This window comes from Mandrillus leucophaeus, unplaced genomic scaffold (genome assembly GCF_000951045.1).
Source record: "Mandrillus leucophaeus isolate KB7577 unplaced genomic scaffold, Mleu.le_1.0 Scaffold447, whole genome shotgun sequence".
Lineage (NCBI taxonomy): Eukaryota > Metazoa > Chordata > Mammalia > Primates > Cercopithecidae > Mandrillus > Mandrillus leucophaeus.
The window spans coordinates 239,986-267,045 of record NW_012104776.1 but is presented as its reverse complement, the minus strand read 5'-3'; the positions used below and the strand labels follow the sequence as shown (position 1 = coordinate 267,045).

Below are 27,060 nucleotides of genomic sequence, written 5' to 3'. Positions count from 1 at the left end.
CTTTAAATATTTACTTACAGGGTTTTATGCCAAATGCAATGGATTAGCATGTATTAACAGCTACATCATTCTAGCAAGGCTCTCCAGTTACATTAGAGTGGAAATGCCAAGGTTTGGTACACCTCTTTGCTTGCCCCACACTTGAAACAGAAAACATTGTTTGGAAGATTTTTTCATTTAAGGGAGACAACCTCTCTATGCTCTCTTTAGCTTTATAAATGTCATGACTATAAATGATAATGTTTCAAATGGAGAGATATTTTACAATCCAAATCAGCAGGGTTATCTCACGCAATCACTGAACGATAAATTAAGCCAGGGGCCTACCAAGCCCTCTTCTGTCATTTCCTTATCTCTCCTCATTTGAATCTACTAATTATTGCTCACATAGTACTTAAGAAGGACAATGGAGGTGTAGCCTGAGGGCTGGGATCCAACCCTGGCTCTGCTGTTTCACCAGCTTTATAATGTTAGACAAATCCCTTTACCACTCTATGTTCAAAGGGTTAAATTAGGCAGTTCCAATCAATGATCTATTTTTGTTCCAACATCCTGGGGGTTTGCAAGTTTGTGAGAATATAGACTTGGTTTTGAGGATTTAAACTTGGCTAATGATGTTCAGAAGTTATGACATTTCTCACATCAGAATATTTGCTTGATAATTGTTTCTATGAGAGTATGTATTATGGCATAAAAAGTTTGAATGATCATTTTTTAAAAATGTAGTAATAAAACCATGATCATTTTTTGCTATCTATCCATATTGCATGGAAATAAAACATTTTTAAAGGCTAGAAAAATCAAAGTAGTTGCTGTTCATTGAGGAAATGAAGATTTACATTTGGTTTCTGGCATTGTTCTTGAGACTGTCAAATATAAACCCACCAAATAGGCTACATTTAGGCCTATTGTTGCTCAGTTACTGGGTCTTGGCTGTGTACTTAGGGATAATTTGATATTACTTCCTTCAGCGTAAACACCAAGGAAAGCTCTCTTGCTCTCTTTCTTTTTTACGATGCTTGGACATGGGCTCTGATCTTTTACTCTTGCTCTCTTTCTTTTTTACAATACTTGGACATGGGCTCTGATCTTTTACAACGGTTGGACACCACTAAAAAGTTTGGGCAACCTCACCTGTAGTCTAAATGATGACCTTGTGCAAATTAGAAAAAAGTCATTCGTTCCCTAAGTCATTTTACTACCAGCAGCCAGAAAATGGTTCTATGATTAATCCAAATCTACAGTAAACACAAATATGAATGGTGCCACCCAGAGCTGGACAATGCAAAATTATATATCGTCAGTTTTATTGACCCAAATTTTAGTTGATAGAATTTCAACACTTTGGGTAACTTTGCAAACATCCTTTCTCACCTTTGAGACTCTGTCTCCTCATATGAAAAAGATTGAATGAGATAATCTCTTGAGATGATGTTTTGAGCAATTACGAGATGGTCTTCAAGTAAAAGGAGCATCGCATGAACTGTTTAAGACATAGCCTGCTCTTGCTCCAGTTTTCAAATATTTTTCCTTCACTTAAAGGTTTTCTCCAAATTGAATCTCCTTTAGTCCCTATTCCTGCAGGTCAGGAAAATCTATTCTTTAAAAAATAAATGTTCTTTAAAAATACAAATTGCAGCTGGGTGTGATGGCTCACACCTGCAATCCCAGCACTTTGGGAAGCCAAAGTGGGAGGATCACTTGAGCCCAAGAGTTCGAAACCAGCCTGGGCGACATAGCGAGGCCCCATCTCTACAAAAAGTTTTTTTAAATAGCCAGGGTTTGTTGGTGCAGGTCTGTCTTCCCAGCTACTTGGGAGGCTGAGATGGGAGGATTGCTTGATTCCAAGAGGTGGAGGCTGCAGTGAACTATGATCACGCCACTGCACTCCAGTCTGCATGACAGAGCAAGATCCTGTCTCAAAATAAATAAATACATTAAAAAAAAAGTGGATATAGGTTATAAGCAGTTACCCTTAAAAAAGCACTGCTCTTGAAAAAGCAGTTGCTGAGGCCACACTGTCCCCAGGGGTAACAAGCCTCGTGCCTTTCCCTGAACGCCATGCCTGTCCTTGCCTTCTCAGTCGAAGAGAGGTGATTTTGAAAGTTGTTATCAAGGGAGGTGGATTTTGTTCTGGGCCATCTTTTCATGGCAAGATTGTATCTTTCATTGCAGGACATTCAATATCCTTGGCCTTCACTCACCAAATGCCAAAAAACAACCCCCTAATCCTTATGACAACCAAAAAAAAAAAAAAAACACCTCCCCTACCCCATTTCCAAACACCATCTTGAGAAATGGCATCACTCTTGGTTGAGATACCTTTTTACCATCAATTTGCACTCTGGCCTTGAAATGTGCTTTGGAAACATACCACCACATCTTTTGCCAGAAGCCACAAAGGCCAGGCATAAGCCTTTTTACACGAAGAGAGTGAAAGAGTCCTTAGAAGAGAGCGTTGCATATGGCTTCTCTGAAAAATGGGGCTCCTTGTCTATGTAATAACTGGGGAAACTGAAATTCAAACGACTTTCCTAAGATCACTCATTAGATAATAGGCTATGTTGACTCTACAAATAAAATACCTTAAGGACCCAGCATCTTAGTGTACCTTAGTAATGCGCATCATAATTATATCAATGTCATTGTTGGTCATTTTTTGATTACTGGCAATGTACCAGCGCCTTACAAATCTCATTTATCCTTTCCACAGCTCTAGAAGTATTCATATCCCCTTACACAGATTAGAAAACTGATGCTTAGAAAAGTGAAGTAGTTTGGCCACGCTCTCCCAGCTAAGTGGCAGAGCGAGGATTCAAGCTGATGTTCGTGAGACTGAAAAGCAGTCTACTGGCCCATGGCCTGGTGCTTTTTTTAGTCCACCTTACTTTGAAGTAGCAGGAAAGTTAACTGAAATCCCTAACTTTGGAACCAGGGCTGTCGGTAGCAACCTAAAAACAATTATTTTGCACTGTGTTCTGCCGGAGATGTTATTTTCATTATTGCTAGGACTACTCTCAGCAGGGTCACCTCATTAGCTGAAGAAAATGTTCCCTGTTGTTCCGTGAGAGACGGATCAGATGGAGAAGCATAAAAACAAACTCCAGAAAGTGATTCTGTGTTCCCCTCATTTAGAGGATGGAACAGTAATCCCCTTCTTCTCTGATTCCCAGCCTGCTAAGTGATGTTTTATTTCTGTAGTTGCAGAAGTGTTTTGAAAATGATGGAAAAAGTTTTACAGGGATACCTTCCAAAACTCTTTATCAGTGTTTCCATAACAGTAAATTGGAGTGTCGAACCTTTGGTGAGTACACTTAATGTTGGTCTGTTTTAAATTTTCCCATGTAGGAAAATAAGAGTTTGGCCAGATTGGTCCTAATTGCCTATGAGGAATAACTAAAGTAAGTGAGACTTTGTAAAATATTTTAATATTTGTAATATTTTAAATAGAGTGAGGCTATATTTAATATTTTTTAATATTTTCTTTTTGTTCAGAACAACCTCAAATGCAAACACTTCATCAGTTATATTGATACACCTATTGACAGACATCTCCCAAGCCATGTGTTATAGAAACCACCTATGAAACCCTATCACTTTGCTCCATGTGAAAATCCATAAATATAGAAACCAAAGTGACTTTTTTTCAAAATGGCATTTGATCACAGGATTTGGATTTCACTTAGAATAAAATCAAAACTCATTGTGGAGGGCAGGTGCAGTGACTCGCACCTGTAATCCCAGCATTTTGGGAGGCTGAGATGGGCAGATAGCTTGAGCCCAGGATTTCTAGACAAGTCTAACCATCATGGTGAAACCCCGTCTCTAGTAAAAATACCAAAATTTGCCAGACGTGGCGGTTCATGCCTGTAATCCCAGCCACTCGGGAGGCTGAGACAGGAGAATCGTTTGAACCCAGGAGACAGAGGTTGCAGTGAGCCAAGATCACGCCATTGCACTCCAGCCTGGGCGACAGAGGGAGACTCCTCATCCTGGCCCACCAGGACGTGACCTGGTGCTGCCTGTCCTCTGACCCCACCTCCTCCCTTTCTTTTCTCGATTGCTCCCCACCCTCTAACCATTCTGTCTCTCTGTCAGGACTTTCGTATTTATTGTCGTTTCTCATCAAGCACTTGCCTCCTGATCTTCACTTGGCAGATTCTATCTTTTTTTCAAGCTTCAGGTCAAATTTTATCTCAATTGAAAAAAAAAAAAAAAAATCTTCCTCAATTCCCTAAGTTGGCCATCCTGACATCTCCAAACACATTACATTCTTTTGGTTTATTTTTAAAAGAACTTTTTTACTATTTGAAATGATCTTATTATTTTGTTTACTTGCTTATTTTCTGTTAAACTTCAGTAAAAATAGGAAAGTATCTCCATGTCTACAACAGAACCCAGAATATAATAAGGTTGAAGAGTATTTGCTAAATGGATGATGAATGAATGAATGAATGAATTCCAATTCTGTACCTGGAATGAGATTGAAGTTTCAGATAAATACCATAAGGCACAAAACATTCATTGAGTAGTTCAAATCTACATAATTTGTGAAAGTTGACATTCAAATTGAAATTACAAAGTTATATTCTCTATTCTTGGTCGGCCTGTCAAGAACAGGCATTCTGGTGGGAAGCAGGGATAAAAAACTCAGAACTGCTTTGCAGGGAGAAATTTCAGACCACATGATATCTAGCTGGAGATAGGCTTTCCTTTTGCCAGGTGCGACTTTTCTGCTTATTCAAGCAGGACCACGCTGATTCTTGTGTTTTTATTTTTTGAGACAGAGTCTTGCTCTATCACCCAGGCTGGAGTGCAGTGGCACAATCTCTGCTCACTGCAATCTCTGCCTCCCAGTCTCAAGTGACTCTCCTTCCTCAGCCTCCCGAGTAGCCGGGATCACAGGCACGCGCCACCACTCCTGGCTAGTTTTTTGTATTTTTGGCAGAGACAGGCTTTCACCATGTTGCCCAGAGTGTCTCATACTCACGAGCTCAGGCGATCCACCTGCCTCAGCCTCTTAAAGTGCTGGGTTTACAGACGTGAGCCACCATGCCCGGCCCGCCAGGCTGATTCTTACCAAAAGTTTCAGGATGAGCATCATAGGATTTGTAAATATGCCTTGTATACTCATTTCCTTGCCTTCTGACCTGCAAGAATAAGTCTTTTGACATTCCGCTATTTAACATCGTCACTTTCAGGAGGATGGCATTGTGATCTGTTTCTCCTCTACTAGCAGTGAACTTGTTTTGTGTTAAGTCTTTAGGTTTTGAAAATAGAGCCTGTGTATGTCCCAGATGTCCTTTTATTGAGTTCCCAGAATACAAATGGAAACTTTTTATTACCAGACAGTGGTGTTTAAAAATGAAAATCAAACCTAATACATGGACTCAGACAACTGGAATAAGGAATATAATATTTATAAAACTGAGTAGGAGGTTGCAATCATTGCTCTAAAATAAAGCATTAAAAATTAATTCAGAGCAAACCTGTCTGTGCTACAGCAAAGCTCTCTTTCATTAAGGTAGCACTACATGTTTCTCCAGAAGTAGTTACCCCAAATAGGTAAATAGCTTGTAAGAACTGAGTGTTCGGCAAACTATGGAAGTGCTACGTGAGGCACGATTTAGAGCTGCTTTTAGTATTACAGCTTTATAGACCTTTCATTTTGAACCAATTAATTGTGAATCTTGCAGTTTTTCTCTGTTTTTCACCCTTGAGTATTACTAGGAAGGTTTAATTCACATGCTTCTTAGTCATCTTCATTTGGTTAATCCAGATGGTTCTATATCATTTGATCAATTCATATGCAGCAGAATAGTAAATCTTGGAGAACTGTGGTTACCAGTTATAAGATACACTTTAAAACTTTCCAGAGGTTTTTCATTTCAAAAAGTTTGTGTTGCACATATTTTAAGTGACTTTTCCCTATCTTATTCTACTTCACATTATTCTCATTATCCATATTGCATTATTATTATTAGTTTCCATCTTCAGAATACACTAAAAAGGAAGAGACATAAAATGCTAGTGCTATTTCTGCATTTTCTATGAGATGAAGTTTTTATTTTTACCGATATACACCATTTCTCTGAAGCCCTAAAATAAATAACCTTATAACCTCTAGGCCCTATTGATTTTCTAATGATTTCAAATAAAAAGCATCCAGTTTCCATTGCATTGACAAACTGTTCAGTCCCTGGGCAAAACCTATTGGATTCCTATTAAATGAAGGGAGCAAGAAACAACAGAAAATCCAAAAAGTAGATTTGAGGTGGAGCGGGGGAGAGGTGGTCTCAGCTTAGCTCAGTAAATGGGTACTTAACCTTTGACCAATGATGACAGGTCTTCTTTAGTTCTCTTAGACCAAGCGCAAGCTGTTATGATTAAATAAAAAAGAAAAAAAACTGTTTAGAGCCTTACTGAATATGTCCTGGGAATTAAAGCATATGGCAGGGATAAGGAAAAAAGGTTTTCCTTATGCTAATGACCCCTGATGTCTGAAATAAATTAGATCCATTAGAGTTTATGCTCAATAAAAGAAAGACTTTAAGCACTCCAAAGTTAGTGACTCGAGACCAGTTTTTGCTCTAAAATTCAATCTGCCTGCTTATTAATTCTTAGTGAGGCTCCAGAGCAGACAGGAGATGCAAAATCATAATTCTGTACTGAACCAGAATTTTAAAAGACCACAGATTTCTTTTCCTTTTAATTAAACCATTTTTCATGCTTCCTATTTTCTTTCCCTCATTAATTTGATTTTGTTCCCATTTTTGTTTCATTTTTTTTTTTCTTTTCAAGGTTTCATTTATCCCATTTCAACTGAACAGAGAACCCAGAATGAATATGGATTTTCTTGTAAGTTTGATGTTTGGATTTTATGTTGCTGAATAATCATTTAACGTTATTGCCCCTAGTTCAAGTTTACCTTTCTTTGGATTACAGATGTGCACACAGGAAATAGGAGCCAAATATATTCTAACATGAAAAATAAATTAGATTTTCGCTGCTGAAGAGAAGAAAGGGTCATTTCAAGACTCTGCCAGCTTTAAAATCTATCAGTCTACCATTCAAAGCCTGAGTCCCAGTAGCTGACAAAACATATCATGAAATATGCTGATATAAGTAAAGGGCAGGGTTCAAATACTAAAAAGGAAAGGGTTGAAAAAAGACAGATCTATTGAGCTAGAAATCATGAATGTTGAATAAGTAATAATGGCCTGGCAAAGTAAAACGTTAAGGATTTAGATATAATATTCTGACCAGAGTTCAGAATCCTGCAGCAGTGCCTCGAATAAAACCCAACAGAAAAGTGAAGCAAGCACTTTGAAAGCAGCACTCACCCAACCAAGAAAACTTGGTTTTCTGAAGAAAATCTGCTAATGTTGACTTGATTGTTAAGAAAGTGAATATTCTGGAAATTTTAGGAAGAAAAATATTTTTAAGAGAAAGCAAACCTCTTTTGGATACATTACATTTAAACACAAAATGCTAAAAGAGATAGAGCAATTTCCAATAGAGAATTCATTTACACTGCTAATATGTGAAAGATTGCATGATATTAGAGTGTGGGTTATCTTGTGAGCCACTGGCAAATGAAATGATGACTTATTTCACCATGGAAACCATGTGGCTGTGAGTCTTAGGACAGGGCCATGGTTCCTCCCATTTTAGGAGGTCATGGGACCTACAAATTTGAAAGTTCTCTCTCCCTGAAAAATGCATATGTATATAACACTGACCATTAAATTCTAGGTTGTTCTCGACCACCTGAAGTACCAATTTAACAACCTCTTTTACAGTGAGTGGAGCAGCTTTGATTAATTTTGCTGAACATGTTTTTGTGTATCACAGAAAACTAAAACCAGAGACTTAAAAACGTCAAAGGGTCCACAAAGGTTTCATTTCATTTGTTTGTTTTAATTATCAGCTTCTATCACCTTTTCCAGTTGGATGAAAGCATGTTCTATGCCACCAAGGCAACATGCAGCATTTATAGGAATTCTGTTCTAGAAGCAAGGCCTCAGTTGACTGACACGCTGTGTTGGTCAAATGCTTATTTGCCTTTTGGGGTAGTCTGACCTTTCTGATCACTGAACCAGGCCTTTATCTTCCTTAGTGCACAAGAGAGCTATATTTTATTCTAGTAATGAGTAGCTCAAATGTAAATCTCTGACAGGGGACCGTGAGAAGCTCAGGGTTCTCAGAGATAATACTGCATCTGTATCAAACCCTGGACTTAGAAAAGGTTATCAGCATTAACCTCTGTCCCCCAGATCTGGGCCTTCTGAACACACACCTTTCAAATCTAATATGTTTGCTCCTAATATTTGCTTTGCTTAGTTACACCATTCCCACCCACCTCTCCATTGATTTAGGGGGAAATGAGGACAGTGCTATGGAAAGTAATTTGATGACTTGGAGTGATACTTAGGAAAATATTCTGGTTCAATAAATATACAGATTTAAAACATGCCAGATATTTCTAACAGTGTTTGTGTTTATGTTTTTAAAGAACTATCAGAGAATTCAAAAACCCTTCCAAACTTTTCCACCTGAAATGTGTAATAAACTTTTTTTTTTTCCTGTGGGTTGGGATGGTTTTAGTTCCAGTTTCTTTATATGCCTAGCAATAAATGGTCTGTTATGCTGCCCAATTATAAGATAGATTAGTGGGTGGATAGATACAGAGTGAGAAAGGAAAAGAAATCAGAGATAATTTTCCACTGCAAGGCCACAGCCATTTTATATAGCTTTTGAAATAGATTTGAAATTAACCTATAAAAAAAGGCAGTAAATGTCTGAAAAAATTATAGCAATACATATGTGTACTGTGGGAAATTTCTATAAGCAGCTGGTTCAGTGTTTCACTCTTCCTTCTAGCTGCTCCTGATTCAGATGATGTTGCTCTCTATGTTGGGATTGTGATAGCAGTGATCGTTTGCCTGGCGATCTCTGTAGTTGTGGCCTTGTTTGTGTATCGGAAGAATCATCGTGACTTTGAGTCAGATATTATTGACTCTTCAGCACTCAATGGGGGCTTTCAACCTGTGAACATCAAGGCAGCAAGACAAGGTCAGTTGACATTCCACTTCACACCCTGTTACTTATGCATGTAAGCAGTTTCAAAATCAATGACTTCAGGGTCATCTCATTCAGCTAAAATGTAAGCTCCATGAAGACAGCAATTTGAGTTAATTTTGTTCATTACTGTATTGATGTCATTTATATAACAAATGAGAGTTAACAAGGTAAACAAATCCTCTTTTTTTTCTTTTCTGACAGATTGCTCTGTCACTTTTTAACTTCTATTTGAAAAGAATACACTGGCTGGTTGACTGATTTCTTGAGTCTCCTTTTTTCCTTCCTTTGACTAGATATCTTGTATTGCTATAAATACAATAATTTACCAATGAACCCAAATCCAGGATAGACCAGGGAAACCATAGCTAATCGACACCTAGCAGGGCTCATTGTTCAATCCAATCTGTTGAAAGAGCTAAATACCTTGGGCATAATGAGTAGATGTCAAAGCAAATTATAGAATGAGCTTGACCACTTACTTATAGCCAATAATAAAATAGCTGGTAGTTATCTGATTGCCCTGTTTTCAGTAGAGCCTGTCTATCCACCTCCAATATTAGCTGAGCTGCTTTACTTTTGGCTCAGAAAGTGTGAGGGGGAGTCTGACTAATGTAGTTTGGCCTGAATGGAGAACGCCAATGGGATTATTTTCTCTTTCTGACTCAGATCTGCTGGCGGTACCCCCAGACCTCACGTCAGCTGCAGCCATGTACAGAGGACCTGTCTATGCCCTGCATGATGTCTCAGACAAAATCCCAATGACCAACTCTCCAATTCTGGATCCACTGCCCAACCTGAAAATCAAAGTGTACAACACATCAGGTGCTGTCACCCCCCAAGATGACCTCTCTGAGTTTACATCCAAGCTGTCCCCTCAGATGACCCAGTCGTTGTTGGAGAATGAAGCCCTCAACCTGAAGAACCAGAGTCTAGCAAGGCAGACTGATCCATCCTGTACCGCATTTGGCAGCTTCAACTCGCTGGGGGGTCACCTTATTGTTCCCAATTCAGGTAATTCCTAGAGGTTTAAATTGCAAAGAGGCAGCTTGAAACATATTTTTCCATACCAAAATATTTTTTGTTCATGAGATGTTTTCATTCATGGCCTGAAATGTTAAATGGGACCTATCCAGCCCAAATCTACTTTCAGTGTAAACAGAACATTTCTTTAGACAGAATCAGCAAAACCATTTCTCTTCCTCCAACCAATTCCGAAAACACTTCCTCTAGAAATTTTATACTCACAACTTTCTGCTGAGGTATAATTTAGAACCATCATTGACCTCCTTTTTACTAGAACTTCAGAAGGCAACATCAAGCCACAAGTCCTAATGTTGTCATTATACTTTAAAAGGACAAACTAATTATAAAATGTATCATTTGGTTCAGTTCCAATTTACTACATGAATCAATACTACAGAACACAAATTTTTTGATCATCAGAGGCATCATAATCGACATCAAATCTTCATTTATTAACCTAACTTCATAATACAGTCTTTCACCTCACAGTATTGATAGTATACACTGTACTCACTCCTACCTCTGATACTTGTATCCAGAATCATCAGATTCATCAGGTGTGCTTTTGTACTATTACTTGGTTTCAGTTTATTATGTAGTCTCTCTGCATCTAGAGAATAAGCCTCATAAAGGTCTTTCATGGTGAACAAAAGTTAATGACGATACTTTTGGATTAAAAATTGACATTCATTAATCAATATTAGTAATGAGCTCAGAACCATGGGTGATAAAAGGGTTAATGGCTTCCTCTCTAAATCTACCTTAATTCTTTTGGACAAGGCTGTGAGTATTTTGTAAATACAGTAATACCTAAAATGTAAATACCTAAAATGTCACATTGAAAAAACATAATATATGTATAGTCAAGGAATATACAGACCAATGAGTCTTCAGGCCTGAATATGAAATTTTATTTGATTCTTCCTGTCATTCACTCTTTCATTTCAATGCCTTGGCAACTTTTACCCTAAACCTTTGAAAGTATATTTTAACAAAATCAAAACATTTAGGAAAATACCATTTTTTTCTTCACAGTTTACATAGCTGAAATCATGTATTATATAATGTTTTCCACCCTTTTCTCATTAATCCTTAAGCTATTGCATGCTCTTTAAAATCATGATTTTAAATATCTTTATAACAGTCCATTATTGAATGAATCAAAACATACTTTAATGTTCTTCCATTGTTTAAACATTACAGTTGTTCTCAAAATAGTTCTTTTCCCTCTGATATGTATTGGATTCTGCCTTTTCTTCCCATTTCTACCTACCACTTTTTCACATGTACATTATTATAAAGGCCTCTTAAGTGGAAGGGAGTGAGCTAGCATGTTTTAAATGCTTCCTATGTATTAGGCAATGGTGATCAGCATCTGATATTTTGTTTAATGGACAAACAATAGTTACCTATTACTTTATATTCATAATGCTGTTTCATCCCCATAACAAGGATGAAGTCATGTTTTATGTTTTCAATGAAAAAAATGAAAGCACTGAGGCTTGGTAGCCTCGTGTGTGATCTTCCCGCTGTGTCCTCCACAAATCATTCTGTACGTTGACAGTCCACTTCCTACAACACCAGGGCTCTCATATTACTCTCCTTCTCAAGAAGGCTGTGGCTCACCATCTTCAACCAGTTACATAAAGGCCTTTGAATAACTACTACCTCTTAACTCTCCATTCTTTTTTCTTGAGACTTTCCAGTGTGGTCAGGCAAGTTTTCATATTGCCCCACACTCATTTGGCATATTCCATTTCCTCGCTAATGAAATTATGAATTACTCAAAGACAGGAAGGCTATCTTTTCCTTCTTGAAATTCACAACAGTGCCAAACACTGTACTCACAAGGATGCTTCGTAAATTTGTATGGAGCCGAAGGAAGCTGGATCTTATGGGAATCAAATGATAGAGCCAAACATCTTTGGAGTGCTGTCCACACTGAATCACTCTTTGTGATGATGAGCAATGGTGTGGGCCCCAGACCACCACCATGGGCATCACCTGGCAACTGGTTGAAATAAAAAATCTCCTACCCCACACTCCATATCTCTGAATCAGAAACTCCAGGGGTAGGGACCAGTAATCTGTGGTTTAACAAGCTCTCCAGGTGGTTCTGATGTGAGCTCAAATTTGCAAGCCACTGCTAAAGCAGACACAGTTAGCTTAGAACACAGCCCAATCTGATAGTTCTGCAAAAGGGCACCGATTAGCAACTAACTAGAAATGCTTTGACCTGCTGTGACTAAACTAGGAGTTACTGTTCACTTTCTAGAGTTATGTATAATAAAAGGTCTTCACCAATTCTTATACCATTATGGAATTACATTGATGCTAACCAGATATTTTAAAAATACTTTTTTTTTTTTTTTTAATGTTGAAGTTGGCATTTCCCTGACTTTGAATCTTGTGGGGATTTTCAAAAAATTGGAAATGATGCATCATTACAGCTGTTTGAAATTTTGAACCATTGTTGGTTTTCCCCTTGTCTTGCAAGGAAAACAACAGTGGAACCATCTGTCTGTTCCTTAAATAAAACAAGCGTTTAAAAAGTTACATCATTCCTTTAAGTAATTCCATAAGAGTTCAGAGGGAGCTGTGGTAAGGAGGCCAACAAGGAAGGAAAACAGAGCAACTCGGAATATTTACATGTCTTTAGAGAAAACGAAGCAGGCTTGTGGCTGTGCGGTCACAAAATCTCCTCATTCCCTTTTACGTGCTGCAAAAGCTTTGATTCCTAGGTCTTATGTGACTGCTTTTCTCTTTTGCTATTCAGGAGTCAGCTTGCTGATTCCCGCTGGGGCCATTCCCCAAGGGAGAGTCTACGAAATGTATGTGACTGTACACAGGAAAGAAACTATGAGGTAAATATGCATTTTCTGGTGCACTGACTTTACCAATGTCTAACTTGGAGGAGAATTGTACAATAGACAATAAACCCAACATATTTTTGTCTCAAGTGCCTTGCTTCTGGCGTACATGATTTTTCCCTTGACCTACAAGAGGTCAGGTTTTACTTCTCTGTCTTCGAAGCTCCAGACACTTTTGCAGATCTTGAACATGGGTAGAAGGCTAGAGATCTTTTCCCAAGTGGACATGTTGCCATATTTCCTGGAAAAATGTCCAGAAATGTGATCCCTAGATTGTCCGGAGAGACATGTGGGTAGACACAGAGACATCAACTTCATGGGACCCGGCTCAGAAATCCAGCCTGTTCCTATTACAGAGTCAAAGGTCACAAAGCATTGAACAACTCCCCCAATTCCTACCACTCCCACTCAGCCTAGCCCTTAATTCTGACCCATGGATTCTTCCTTTTGTGACTGTCTTCTAGCTTAAGTGTTACCAATTTCCTTCTTATATTTAGCACTTATAAATTCCACATTAGGCCGTTCAGAATGGGTCTAGGATTGATTAAAACTAGATTGAATTAAAAGGTTTTGTTTAGAATGTTTCATAATCATAAAGATGAAGTTATTTTAAGTAAAAATAACAAGAGGCGTTGAGAAGTCCTAAATTCGATTTTCATTTTGGCCTTTCACAAATCGTTCTGGGTCTTTCTTGATTAGTTTCCATATAAAATGCATGTGTTAAATAGTGCTTTAGAAGCCTGATTAATGCTTCTGAAGTACACCGAGATCTTAAAATGAAAGATGTTGTTAAAATGGAGATCCTCATCATGTAATTATTCATTGTTTCTCCCAAGGGGAAAAGCATCGGCTCCTCCGCCCTGAGCTCTGAGTATAAAGCATGAGTGACAGTGCACAACTACGTTATCATTATAACGCATTATACCTTTTCTTTTCCCAGCTCTCATCCTCAGGAAAACATCCATGTTTAGTCTTGTTCTTCACTAGCTGTAAAGCTTTTTTATTATGCTCTCAGGTGGAGATATTGGCATTCATAATTGGTGTGACCCAGAACATTTTTTTCCTCGGGTGGTGTACTTCCACCTGCATAAATACTAGCCTGTCTAAGAAAATAATACAATTCTTGAGCATTATTCATGCCTTAAATTTGAGCAACAGAAAATCACTAAAAGGCTTGTATTTACTCACATCAAATATTCATTTTTTTCATTCCCAATGCAAAGCAACATTCACAGGCCCTCAAAGCTCCCTTCTTTTGCATCAGGAGAAAAGAAGATTAGCAAACTACACGATCTCTTTATTTTATTTTATTTTTCTTCCTCTCATCCGGAATCAAGGTTAGCATTAAGATCTATCCATCAAGGCCTTTGCCAGCATGGACATTTTGTTTAAACAGAAATAAGTATTCGCTTGTGCCTTATGGTGATTAACAGTAAGGTGCCTGGGCTCCTTATTTTCCATCCGATTATCATTATCTGCAGCTGAAGATCAAGCCTGAAGGGGCTGCTGCAGGCACAGGCTGAAGCTGAAAGAGGTGTGCATTCACGTGCCTGCTCTTCCCATACTTTCCTTGGCAGCAGAACCAGGATAATTGTACATTTTAGATGAAAGAAAGAGAAAACAGAAAATTGATAAAGCTAGACACTTTTCTGTTTTTAGGGTCCTCTGCCTTTGACTATAATGAAAAGGAAACTATCAATCACTCCTTGCTATGCCTACCATCTGAAGTTAGGTGCAGAGGGAATTCCTCTGTTGAATTTGGTGTTCATAAAAGAAGTTCTGTGTATAAAAATGAAGCTAGGAAAACCTCAAGATCTCAAAAGAAAATATGCACCAGAGACCATGAACCAAGGAACAAACACAGGAGGATAACCGTTTCAGATAAATAAGAAGTCTTCTTGTCACTAGTTCTCTGTTATGAACCAGATGCATATTTATTGTAAAACACAATGGCAAGAATGTGCTTTAGGATATAGTCGTAATACAAAGCATCCCTGCCCTTCATCCAGCAAACTCTTAATTTCATTTACTTCTCACTACGTTCTGCAAGCTGTGATGAGCTCCACTTTAAAGATGAAGAAACTGAGGCACAGGGGAATTGGGTTCCATAGCCAAGGTTTCACAGTTAATACCTTAGCAAGGCAGAATTCAAACTCAGGCTTTTCTGATCACAAAGCACTTTCTGCTTCCTAATGTGCCATCCTCCTCCATCGCACCAATGCACAAACCAAACCTCTGCCTACGTATTATGGTGCATTTTTGGAGACACTTTCTATTGCTCACTAAAGATCCTTTCTATCCACACATGATACAAGACAGAACTTCTTTGGGAGAAGACTCCTGTGAGGACATCAGGAGCCGTGATGTTACTATGCATTCGTAGGAAAATTCTGAGCATTTTTCTCCATTTTCCTTCTCTCTGATTCCTTTTATTGCATTGCAAACTGGGTATGTTTCCAGCTGGATGGTATCCAGCTGGTCATCTGTGGATGTGAATTGTCTGAAGGGAGGCGTGAACTTAATTACATGTGGCATAGTGAATGTGACAAGAGGGGTCTTATCATTACGGAATATGCTCTAAGCGAAAGTGCAAGCTGGCAGCTGAACAGCCTGAATGAGCCACAGAGATGGGACAAGCGGTCTCTGACCAAAGAGGGTGCAGAGCTGCAAGGCCGTGCTCAGGATTTCCGCCTCTCCTGCTTCACAGATCTCTGGAGAGGCGGAGAAGCCTTTGTTTTCCTGGTGGATACAATTTCCACAATTAATGCTGCTAACATGGGCCTTTTTGCCTTGTTTCTAGTAGCAGTTTGCACAAGTGAACCCGACCTAGACTGAAATTTTGTCCTGTATTGATTCTTGTCGGAAAACAATTTGAGTTGAAGATATGAAAGTTGATTTTCCCTTTTCTCTGCATTCTGTACTCACCTCGTAGTTTTATCAAAAGGTGAATAAATCAGTTTAGAAATTCCAAATACAAAGGTAAATAGAACACCTTTTTTTATAAACTGTGGGGAGCCACGGAGTTTCTGAGCAGCTGAGTGACACAGGAATAGCAGCGCTTTTTAAAGATTGATCCGGTGACAGTGCGCGGGATGCATCGGTGGAGGGAACAGAAGGACTTGCCCAGAAGGCTTGGTGCCTGGGTGGGTCCTGGCAGTAATGCAGGTGTGAGGAGAGAGGAGGAGGAGGAGCCAGGCCGGAGGGTGAGCCCAGGTCCCAGTCTGAGAGAATGGGGAGGTTATCAAGAGAGTCTATTTCAGAAGAGAAACTATTTCACAGCTTGCTAGAAGTGTTGCAAAGGAGGGGCAGAACGCACAGAATAGATTCAAGAATCAAGCCTGGGGCGCTGTGAGAATTGTGAGAAAGGTGAGAAGCAGCGGTGGCTCCAGGGGAGAGGACAGATTCCAGTTTGGATGCCTTCAGTGTGAGTGGAAATGTGGATTCCTGCTAGGCACGTGGAAGTGAAGTCATGGCAGGGAAGGAACCTCCAGCCGAGAACATGCAGGGGCAGAAAGAACTGGGGAAAGAACTTTAAGAAATAGTCCTACGAAGGTTTGACTGTGATGAGAGAAACTAAACAGAGCATGTAAGGATAAGGCAAATGAAGAGTTTGCATCTAGCACAGGACTTAACATATTACGGTGTTAGGAGTAGTGGCTCCTCAATGGATATTTCTGAATGAAAGTATGAAGGTTTGTAAGGGTAGCAAAAAAAAACCGTGGTATAAATAGGTTCTCAAAAATCAAACATAAAGAGAGCTCCAAGATGGAGCCTTAACACGAGGTGTTATTAAAGTAAAAATGTAAAGAAAGAGGAAGAACAACAAAAAGATTGTTAGATTTGTCAACTGTGGGACATTAGTGGCGTTTAGGATTTTTTTTTTTTAATTGGTGAAATCCCCTTAGCAATAGTTTACGATGTGAAATAGTAGTGTGGCAACTGACACTATCATATATATCTATTAAATATAAATAATACAGTAATGTGTGAGGATAAATGTCCAAAATTCCCTGTGTAGGTAATTGTGTAGAGATAGATTGACTTATCGCGTTATTTTTTGGAACTTTGTAAAATGGTAGCTGACATTATTCTGTCTCAAGGAAACACAGTGATCTTTCTCCTTTTAGTAGAGTCCTTTCTCATTCATGAGCCTCAAGTTCCTCCGTTTGAAAGAAGAGCTATAAAAAGGCTAACAGTGGGAGTTAGTGAGTCCAGGTATATTTAAATCTTATCCTCATACTGTTCTTGACAATGTTCATTTATTGAAATCCCACTTATAAAGAAATGCTTCAAGGTAGTTTATGAAAACACTTCTTCTCAATAAGAGGAATAAACTTAAGTAAGTGGATAAAAAGGTAAGAAAATGGGGAAAATAAAGTTATAAAAGATAAGATAAAGTAGGCGAGCAGTTAGAATATAAAATAGTTGGTATAATTCCCAGCACATTTGCTAGTACCAGGTCGTGAATTTACTATTTCTAAGCCTTTCAAGAAGGGGATGTGTTAAATTACAAGATCCGCATGTCCGTGAGGGAAAAAAATATTCTCAGAAGAAACTCAATTATTTTTCCTTTGGTTCCTCATAAAGAAGACATTTTGCTAATGCAATGAACAGCATACTTAAAAGAAAAACAGCAATGAGCTTCAAGGGCCGCTTCTATCAGTGTCCCTCAGTGGAGGTAGATAAGCATAATGCTTATCAGTTCTGGCTTAATCCAGGGGTAGATTTTGGCCTGTCTAGGGAAATGGTGGCACGCCCTTCGGAGTGGCTTTCATAAATATTATTTTTGCACAATTGAGTTTTTGATAGCAAGTGAGTTAGATATTCCCTGTCAGGTACCAAGAGTGCAAATATTTCAAGTTGCCAGTTATGTGTGAAGGGCTGTGCTTTAAAAGGCAGCTGAGCCTAGGGTGGGATTATCATCCTAAGGGACCAGACAAAAGACATGTCCATCACTAGAAGGCACCTCCTGTTCCCACAGAGGTGGATGGAGACAGATTCTTTCCTTGAGCCTGCTCTAGGAAACAGACAGGAATAGTTTCGCAAGGACTTAAACCCACTCTAAGCAACCCAAAATACGGCATCGTGTGAAAGAAATTAAATGATTTGTGTTTGAAACCTACCCAGTTTTGCATCCTTAGGCAAGTGTGTTAATATCTGTAGATTTCAATTTCCTCTTCTGGAAAAGAGGTAAAAGACATACACTACCTTACAAGTGTACCATGGCAGCAAATGCAAAGGCTTATGTGAAAGTTTTGTAAACTATGCGCTCTTGATTAGAAGTTCTCCTCACTGATGAGGCCGGGCGCGGTGGCTCAAGCCTGTAATCCCAGCACTTTGGGAGGCCGAGACGGGCGGATCACGAGGTCAGGAGATAGAGACCATCCTGGCTAACGCGGTGAAACCCCATCTCTACTAAAAAAAAAAGTACAAAAAACTAGCCGGGCGTGGTGGTCGGTGCCTGTAATCCCAGCTACTTGGGAGGCTGAGTCAGGAGAATGGCGTAAACCCGGGAGGCGGAGTTTGCAGTGAGCTGCGATCCGGCCACTGCACTCCAGCCTGGGCGACGGAGCGAGACTCCATCTCAAAAAAAAAAAAAGTTGTTCTCCTCACTGACAACAACAAGCAAAAGATGAGAAAATATTTCTGACAGAAAACTGAAATTTCTCTCTGTGGGCTTTGTCCCTAGAGGACTCAGCACCCATCCATCATTTACTTGAATATTATCCTTGTTGGACTTCGGAAAACATTTAAAATTTTAATCATTGTTCTTTGCTGAAATTTATACTTCATTGCTGCTTCTGCAGCTAATTTTTGTTCTATGTTCATTGCCATATCATCTGCAATTAATATTTACAGACTACTTGAATTGCTTAGAAAACACATAAGACATAAAGAGGGAAGCCGTTCTCTGCAAAAACATGAATCCGAGATATTTATTTTCTGCTATTTTCTTCTGTGTCATTTAATAGCTTCCTTTGTATAAATAAAGGAAATGTGTTACACACTCTGACCTTAGTTTTCACATAGTTAAATCTTATCCTGCGTAACTCCTTCCATATATGCTCAGATATTTCCAATTTCAATGTTATTTCTCTCATCTTGAAAGCCTATAAGAGAATCTTATCATTATTTCTTCTTTGTTTTTCATTCCCTGTTAAGAATTCCACTTCACCACTTCCCTATTCATTACATTCTTGCACCTCACTGGGTTAATAAATTCTTTTGACACCTACTGCCCCTCCTTCCTCCCTCCTTCCCTTGCTATCCCTCCTCCAAGAATGCTGCCCATCAATATTGCATGCCAGGGGTGTACTTGGAGAGTACAGGTCTGACAGCTCCCCAGTCCAGCAGGGAGCCTTCTCCCTTCTGTTCCAAGTCAGTGGTGAGAAGGACCCCTCCTCCTTCCTGCCTCAAGCACCAGCTGCTAACACCAGACTGAGAGATAGATGTTTCCAATCCCCAACTATATTGCAAAGACCACTTGGAATAGATTCCACTCTAGTCTACTTTCTTAAAAGTTTAATGTTCACTTCTCAAGGTACACTTGTAACTGGAAGGTAAGAGTAGTGCTCAGAAAAATGCAATCATTGTTTTTTTTCCCCCCTCCAGGATACAAAAAACAGAATTAAGCAATAATGAAGTCACCGCTTAAGGCAGATAGTATAGTGTTAACTATGACGCGGTGAAAGTAGAACTTGACTTGTGTTCTTAGAGAGTGAATTTCACACTGGAAGAAGGACAAATTGGGTTAAGAGAAAGTGAAAACCAAGGTGGTAATGGGGATAGTAATGAGGTCTCAGGTTGCTCCCAATAACCCTATAGTTCCAAATTTAAGTACATTCCCAAGTACCTAAATAACTTTAGATTTAATGGAGGAAAGGGTATTGTTATTTAAAGAGAATGGAAATGCTCTTAAAAGACTAAAAGTAGGTAAAATTTGTGTTGGTTTTCTAAATAGCAAGAAAGAAAAGCCATAGGTTGGTGAGATCCTAGTGCAATTTTAGAACAAGAGAGGAAGCAGTGATAGCCAAGAGTTATTAAGGGGAACAGATACCAAATTTTAATTGTGTTCTTAGAACTAATAGTCAACTGTGAAAGCTCTAAGACTTAAACTTGCTTGTGAGCTACCAAGTTAGCTGCTACAGTTGTATGCATGCTGATAAAAGACACAAGATGTGTGGATCAGAGACAACGGACAGCTTACTACCCACAGCGATAGCATTATACAGAGTACCATCATTTTTGTGCCAATTTTGTGAGCCCCGTTTTAGAAATGGTGATGCAAAAATGTTCAGATGAAGTCTACACACTCAATGGTTGCACTCCAGAAAAGGACCTGTGAGCTTAGGGAACCTGAGTCTTTTATAATGAGTAGACATGCCTGCCATTTGCTCCAGAAGTAGACATTGTCTTTATCTTTCAAGGTAATTGCTATACAAACATCCATGCATAAACATGAGAAATCCATGGATAATTGTCTTCCAACAATATTAAAAATAATAATAACTGCTACCATTCATTGAGTGTTCAACAAGGGTACCCATAGATAAAAGCTAACTTCTGGAATATGTAATAAATAATGGGTAAACCACAATCGAAAACTAGAGAAAAATCCATTTCAAGTGACCTTTGCAATTATAAAGGAGTTGTATATGTCCCTTGTGATGTATATGTGAATTCAATCAAAAAATGTGAACTGAACAATGTCCGTTTACTGGGTTTATATTTGGTGGAACTAAATAGCTCAAAGTATTCATGTCAGACTGGAAAGAGGTTTAAAATGGTGTCATTGAAAAGGTCTCTGCCCTTGCTCTATTCTTGTGTTGCAAAGTTATCAATGGTTAGAATGAGAAGATAAATGGCAAGCGTATCAGATTTAGGAAGGAGAAAAGACTAGAAGAGATAGCCAATGTTTGGAGGGAAGATACAGCATTAAGAAATAGATGAACCAAAATTTACCTTGAAACTATGAAGTGCAAATGAAAAGCTAAATATAAATTTCTGTACCTAGGTTTAAAAGCCAGCATTACAATCATGGAACCAGACTTAGCCTAAGAACCACATCCTTAGACTTAGCCTAAGAGCCTTTCATGTTAGGAATACTTAGAGTGGTTAGCTTTAACAAATTTCTTAACTTCCTTGGAGCTGCATTGCTTCATTTTATAAAGGAAATGCTTAACCATACTATCTCCATCTTCCCATGTAACTGGAGCCTGCTAAATAATATTTATAAGTAATTCCTTGATTGGGAATCAAGAGCAACAATTTTGTGAGGCATGAATATAAACACAGATTGCAAATCAAAGAAAATGTTCTCTCATACTGTCTATGTGAGTGTTGAGTCCAAGATGCCACTACTTTAACGAGGACCTGGAAAACAATGACAAGCATCCATATGAAAATGAAGATAGAAACCCAAGGAGAGATCTGGAAACCATGCTATTCCAGCTGAGGCTGGGAACCTTGAGGTTGTTTGGTCTGTAATAAAGAAGACTGTAGAGACATCATAATGGTCTCCAAGTATATGAAACAATGTAGCATCGAAAGCAAACCAAGGATACATACCGAGAAATTTCAGGAAGTCAGGCTGTGCTCATTTTAAGTAAGAATATTTTGTAAATTTGAGTTTATAGTAAACGAGGTGACCTTTTAGCAGTAGTGGACCACAATTCCGGATGTGTCTATAGCACTAACTATATATCAGCCATGTTGTAGAGGGGTTCTGGCTGGATGGAAGGTGCTGCCCAATGACCACCAAGGGCCCTTCTAAAATTCTGTGAGTTCATGATTTCAAAAGCTCTGCTATTCTGATTGAGGAGTTTGAATATTGTCATTGAGAAGGCATTTATGTTCGTCTCAGCACTAACTAGCACTTAGTTGTGAGACTAGGGGCAATCCACTCAACACCTTTGGAGCTATATCTTCACAAATTTACTGATGGGTTAGGTTAATTTATCCATTTGCTTGTTGATTACAGTCTTGCTAGGGAAAAGATGTAAGGCAATTTTTATATATAAAAATAAAGAATCTGCATTTTTGGTATTCTTTCTGCCCCGATTCTCTGAGTATGAACTATACAAGTAAAGGGATCTCATTTTAAGTTGCTGTATAAATACAGTTCTATATTCTTTCTAGTCATATTTGAAATAATGAATCTGCTGTACTAGCCTAAATTATTCCGGAAAGTCATTTGGACTAAGTTTAGTTCTAGAGTGTCCTCATTCTGAAATGATTTTTTAAAAGTATTTTTCAAGTCAGGTCCTGAAACCACAGAAGTATTTAAAACCCTGTGAGACCAGTGGCAAGAATTATCAGAAAATCTGGTTATGTAACTTCATAGGGACTCTGTTCATTTTCATTCCATCTTGAAAGTGTCTGTACATAAATTCAGAGGAAGCTACCACAAAAAGACCGGTGTCGGAGGGAAGGGGATCAAAGAGATGCTGGCAAATTTGTTGTTATCATAAAGACTTCCTGTCCTGCAAGATCAAGGTCTTGGTATAGAGAGCATTTAATTCTGCATCACCCATTTCCTCTCCCCAACATCCCAGAAAAAAAAAAAAAAAAAAAAGAATTCCAAGAGAAAACTACTTGACCTGCTTGCATTCAGAACCCAAGTGTATAGTTCATAAATACAATGGAAATGTCACTGATGCCATGCTCTGCTCTCCTCCCAGGCCACCCATGGATGACTCTCAGACACTTTTGACCCCTGTGGTGAGCTGTGGGCCCCCAGGAGCTCTGCTCACCCGCCCTGTCGTCCTCACTATGCATCACTGCGCAGACCCCAATACCGAGGACTGGAAGATACTGCTCAAGAACCAGGCAGCACAGGGACAGTGGGAGGTGAGCTGCTGTCGGGATAAAGATGCTATGCAAGAATAATCCATGCAGATAAGTAGGAGCAATTATGGAAGGCCTATTATTTATAAAGCAAAACATGAGGAGTGGAATTTTAGCTCACCCTCAAAATGAGAGAGAAACAGGCAGGCAGACTAGTTCCTGAGTGTTATATCTTCTGATTGATAAGCACACAGAAAATGATGGTCACTCATTAGATAACTCATAGGAAAAGTACACGTAAGAGCTGTAGACATGTCCCTTTCAGAATATAGATTATATATGTATATATATTATGTGTATATATATAATATATACATATAGATGTCTATGGGGTGACTCATGCCTGTAATCCGAGCACTTTGGGAGGCCAAGGCAGGTGGATCATAAGGTCAGGAGTTTGAGACCAGCCTGGCCAACATGGAGAAACCCCGTCTACTAAAAATAGAAAAATTAGCTGGGTGCAGTGGCACACGCCTATAATCCCAGCTACTCAGGAGGCTGAAGGAGGAGAACCACTTGAACCTGGGAGGCAGAGGTTGCAGTGAGCTGAGATCACACCACTGCACTCCAGCCTAGGCGACAGAGTGAGATTCCATCTCAAAAAAAAAAAGAAAAAAAAAAAGTACATGTATATATATGTATATAATTTGCAGGTACAAAAACGTTGCAACTGGGTCAGAAAATGTTAGGCACTTACTTGCAGACATGTACCTGGGATATAGTTCTTGTGAACTTAAGCTTGAAAAACAGAAAGGGTATGTCTCCAAAGCTCCACTAGAAGGAAGAAAATCCGCAGCATTCTGGCTCTGCGACCGTTGCCATCATAACTTCTTAAAGACAAGTCCAGTTCTTTATATTAGAACCCCCCACTTAGCACCTATATTTCAGTAATATGTTTGTCCAAAAATATTCAATAATTTTAAAACTATACTTTATATTTATAGTTGTATAAAATGTAAAACATATAAAATAGGAAGTTATAATATGCAAAGTATATATTATATGCTTTGTGATTACTTATGATAATTTTTTAGGAAAAAAACTTTTAGAAAAGATACACATGAAGATTCCAGCTCCTAATATTTTAAGAAAATATAGTATTAGATGTAGAAGAGTACGAGAGCATCCCTGGGATTCACTGGGATTTCCCTCCTAGGGGCATGTTCTACTCTTGACCATATCGGGGGATCACTGCTTGCCAAAACGTACATAATAAATAAATAAATATACTTTATGCTGACTTAAGACCAGATTTAACCAGATCTAACTTTAATTCTCTTTAAGCTTTAAATGATGTATCTGAAAAACGTCCTTTAATCCAAAGTGATCCTAAATTGTTTGCATGATTCTCTTCCTATTACCCTATCCATTTCTGGGTTTGAGTAGTAACAATAACAACAACAGTAACAATAAACTGAGTAGATGAGGAAAGTAGAAGAGGACAGTCCTCATGGAAGCCCCCTTGTACTTGTGACTGACTGGGACATGGGCATCGTTACTCTTTGGCCATGTCTTCTAGGAACCTTTCTGTACCATGTCACCACTAGGGGATACCAGAGGGTTTCCTTTGTCCTGGAGAAAGCAGCTTCTTTCCAGGTGTCTTTTGGGACTGAAATAAACCTGGAGGTTCTGAGCTTCTTTCTCTCTTTTCCTTTTTAGAACTTCCTCTGGGGGCATAGTTTCAGTAGAAGAAATTATTTCACTGATGCTATTAAAACACAGCTCTTATTATAGCTCAGATCATGTTGCAAGGCATAATAAATAATAACCTAGGTGGCGACCTCTTTCACATCTTTGTGTAGCCCTCTGAACTAAATGTATAACAAAGTGTTCATTCACTGTTTCAGCAAATGGTTGTGGGACACTCATCCTGAGCCAGACCCACTGGAATACAGTGGGAAGCAAAGTCGACATGATTCCTGCCCCTGCAGAGAGACTTTCTGACTCTGTCTCTGACAGTGCAGAGACTGACTCATGCTCACACGTGGATTTCTCCTGCCTGAAATTTTCTTTTAAATTTGAGTTAATTAAAAGTTGGAAGATTTCACATTAAAATCTGAACCTCCAGTCTGTCTTGGAACATGTGAGGCTTTGTCCATACTTGGCCTGCATTCCTGCATAGCAGCCATAGGCCAAAGCCCAGCAGAGGCTGAGCTCTTTAGATAGGCACGCGCTCTGGTTCGCCACAGGCTCCATCATTCCTCCTTGTCTGTGGCCCTGCCTGCTTCACATGCCTCTGTTACCTGGTTGCCCCAAGATGCATTCGGAATCCCAACCCTTGGTTTTTGCATCCCATACGTGGTCTTTCGGCTAATGTATTCTGTGGCCTGAACCATATAGATGAATCAAAACTTGGTTGAATTAGTAACTGGTTTTTTTAAAATAAAAATCACTTCCATTTATTTTTATTTCATGCTAAATGTTTTCAATGTCTGAAAGAGTAGACTGTTTAATGACACATACAAAGTAACAGAGAAATGTATCTTATGTGTCATGGAATTTGTCATGTCTTGCTTTTCTTAGAACCTGACAGCCAAGATTACTTAGAAAAAGCAGTGTATTTCTGTAGGAAGAAACTGTCAGATGAGTTTTGAAAGAATATAGTAGAATTGCATATTAACATATTATTGCACAGTCCTTTAATTTATCTAATTCTTTTCACATGTACAGATTTTTAGGGAAAATGTAGATTCTTAGAAGATCAAAAGATGCAAACTGAAGGACATCTAAATAAAGAATATTCTCAGTGTAAAGACAATGGTAGAAAGAGATACAATGATGAAGAACTTAAGTAGACAGATTATAAAATCTGAGAGAGAAAAAGGCCAAGTAAAGGATAGGTCCTGCTCTACCCACTGCCATTCACCACCATGCCTGGTGGCTGGCATGCGTCCTGGGTGGCTTAGCCATGGCCCTTCCTTTTTGTCCCCCAGGATGTGGTGGTGGTCGGGGAGGAAAACTTTACCACCCCCTGCTACATTCAGCTGGACGCAGAGGCCTGCCACATCCTCACAGAGAACCTCAGCACCTATGCCCTGGTCGGGCATTCCACCACCAAAGCGGCTGCGAAGCGCCTGAAGCTGGCCATCTTCGGGCCCCTGTGCTGCTCCTCACTGGAGTATAGCATCCGAGTCTACTGTCTGGATGACACCCAGGATGCCCTGAAGGTAAGTGCCTCCCACCTAGCCTGCCCTCTTCACCTTCACCTGGAAGCCAAGGTTTTGCACGGCTGTGCACACCTGGAGACGTGGCTCTGTGTGTGCACCCAAGTGTGTGGACACATGTGTTTGGCCCCAAAGGATGCAGTTAAAAAAGATTTAGACATTTCTCTGAGGCCACGCGGATATATGAGCTGTTTACACTGATTCCTCCCAAGGGCTACTTTGTTTACCTTCCTTGATTTCTTTTAATGAAAAATTTAGAAGAATTTGGCAACGAGACCCTTGGATGGTAAATAATCTGCTTCCATGTTTATCTCAGCTGCGTTCTTCCTATAAAAGGAATTGGCATAATTGCTCACACTGTATGTTCCTCTGGTGTGCTGCTTCATTTATATGCTTTCCCATTCTTTTTATGAGGGCTGTGAGGGAGCGGGTTAGCATTTGACAACAGGCTGCTGCTTTGCAGAATAAATGAGCTTAATTCCTGGTGTGACTATTGCCATCCATTTTATCCCATTCGAAGCTTTAAGGGATATAGTAAGTGCCTTTGAAGAAGTTATGATATAAAAGGAGGAATAAAAGAAGTATGCCAAGGTTGAGGAGGTAAGTCAGAGGGTGAGAAATGCCACAGTGGCGGACATGCAAAGTGCTATGTGGGGGCTCAGGAGACAGAGGCATTATTACTTTGAGGGAATCTGAAAAGGAGCTAACAGTTGATGATTAGCCCTAATGGAGGATTAGGTTTTGACCAGCAACAGTGAAGGGAAAAATACAGGATTCCTAGGTGGAGGGAACAGCATGAATAAACACGGAAGTAAACAATAAATAAAGACCCTTGGCTGGGCGTGGTGGTTCACGCCTGTAATTCCAGCACTTTGGGAGGCTGAGGTGGGTGGATCACGAGGTCAGGAGATGGAGACCATCCTGGCTAACATGGTGAAACCCCGTCTCTACTAAAAATACAAAAAAGTTAGCCAGGCGTGGGGGTGGGCACCTGTAGTCCCAGCTACTCGGGAGGCTGAGGCAGGAGAATGGCGTGAACCTGGGAGGCAGAGGTTGCAGTGAGCCGAGATGGT

The 27,060-nt window shown here is 39.3% G+C and overlaps 1 protein-coding gene across 2 annotated transcripts in view; it reads left to right on the top strand.

Moving 5' to 3' along the window:
* Positions 1 to 27,060, top strand: part of UNC5C (unc-5 homolog C (C. elegans)) — a 398,784-nt gene that overhangs the window by 337,928 nt on the left and 33,796 nt on the right. Inside the window, exons 8-13 of one of the 2 annotated variants that reach the window (XM_011994209.1) lie at positions 6,802 to 6,858; positions 8,884 to 9,075; positions 9,751 to 10,095; positions 12,884 to 12,971; positions 22,658 to 22,826; positions 25,757 to 25,990. In XM_011994209.1, the coding sequence (XP_011849599.1) occupies positions 6,802 to 6,858; positions 8,884 to 9,075; positions 9,751 to 10,095; positions 12,884 to 12,971; positions 22,658 to 22,826; positions 25,757 to 25,990 (1,085 nt within the window). The remainder of the gene's footprint in view (positions 1 to 6,801; positions 6,859 to 8,883; positions 9,076 to 9,750; positions 10,096 to 12,883; positions 12,972 to 22,657; positions 22,827 to 25,756; positions 25,991 to 27,060) is intronic. The other variant, XM_011994210.1, reaches the window with a different exon arrangement.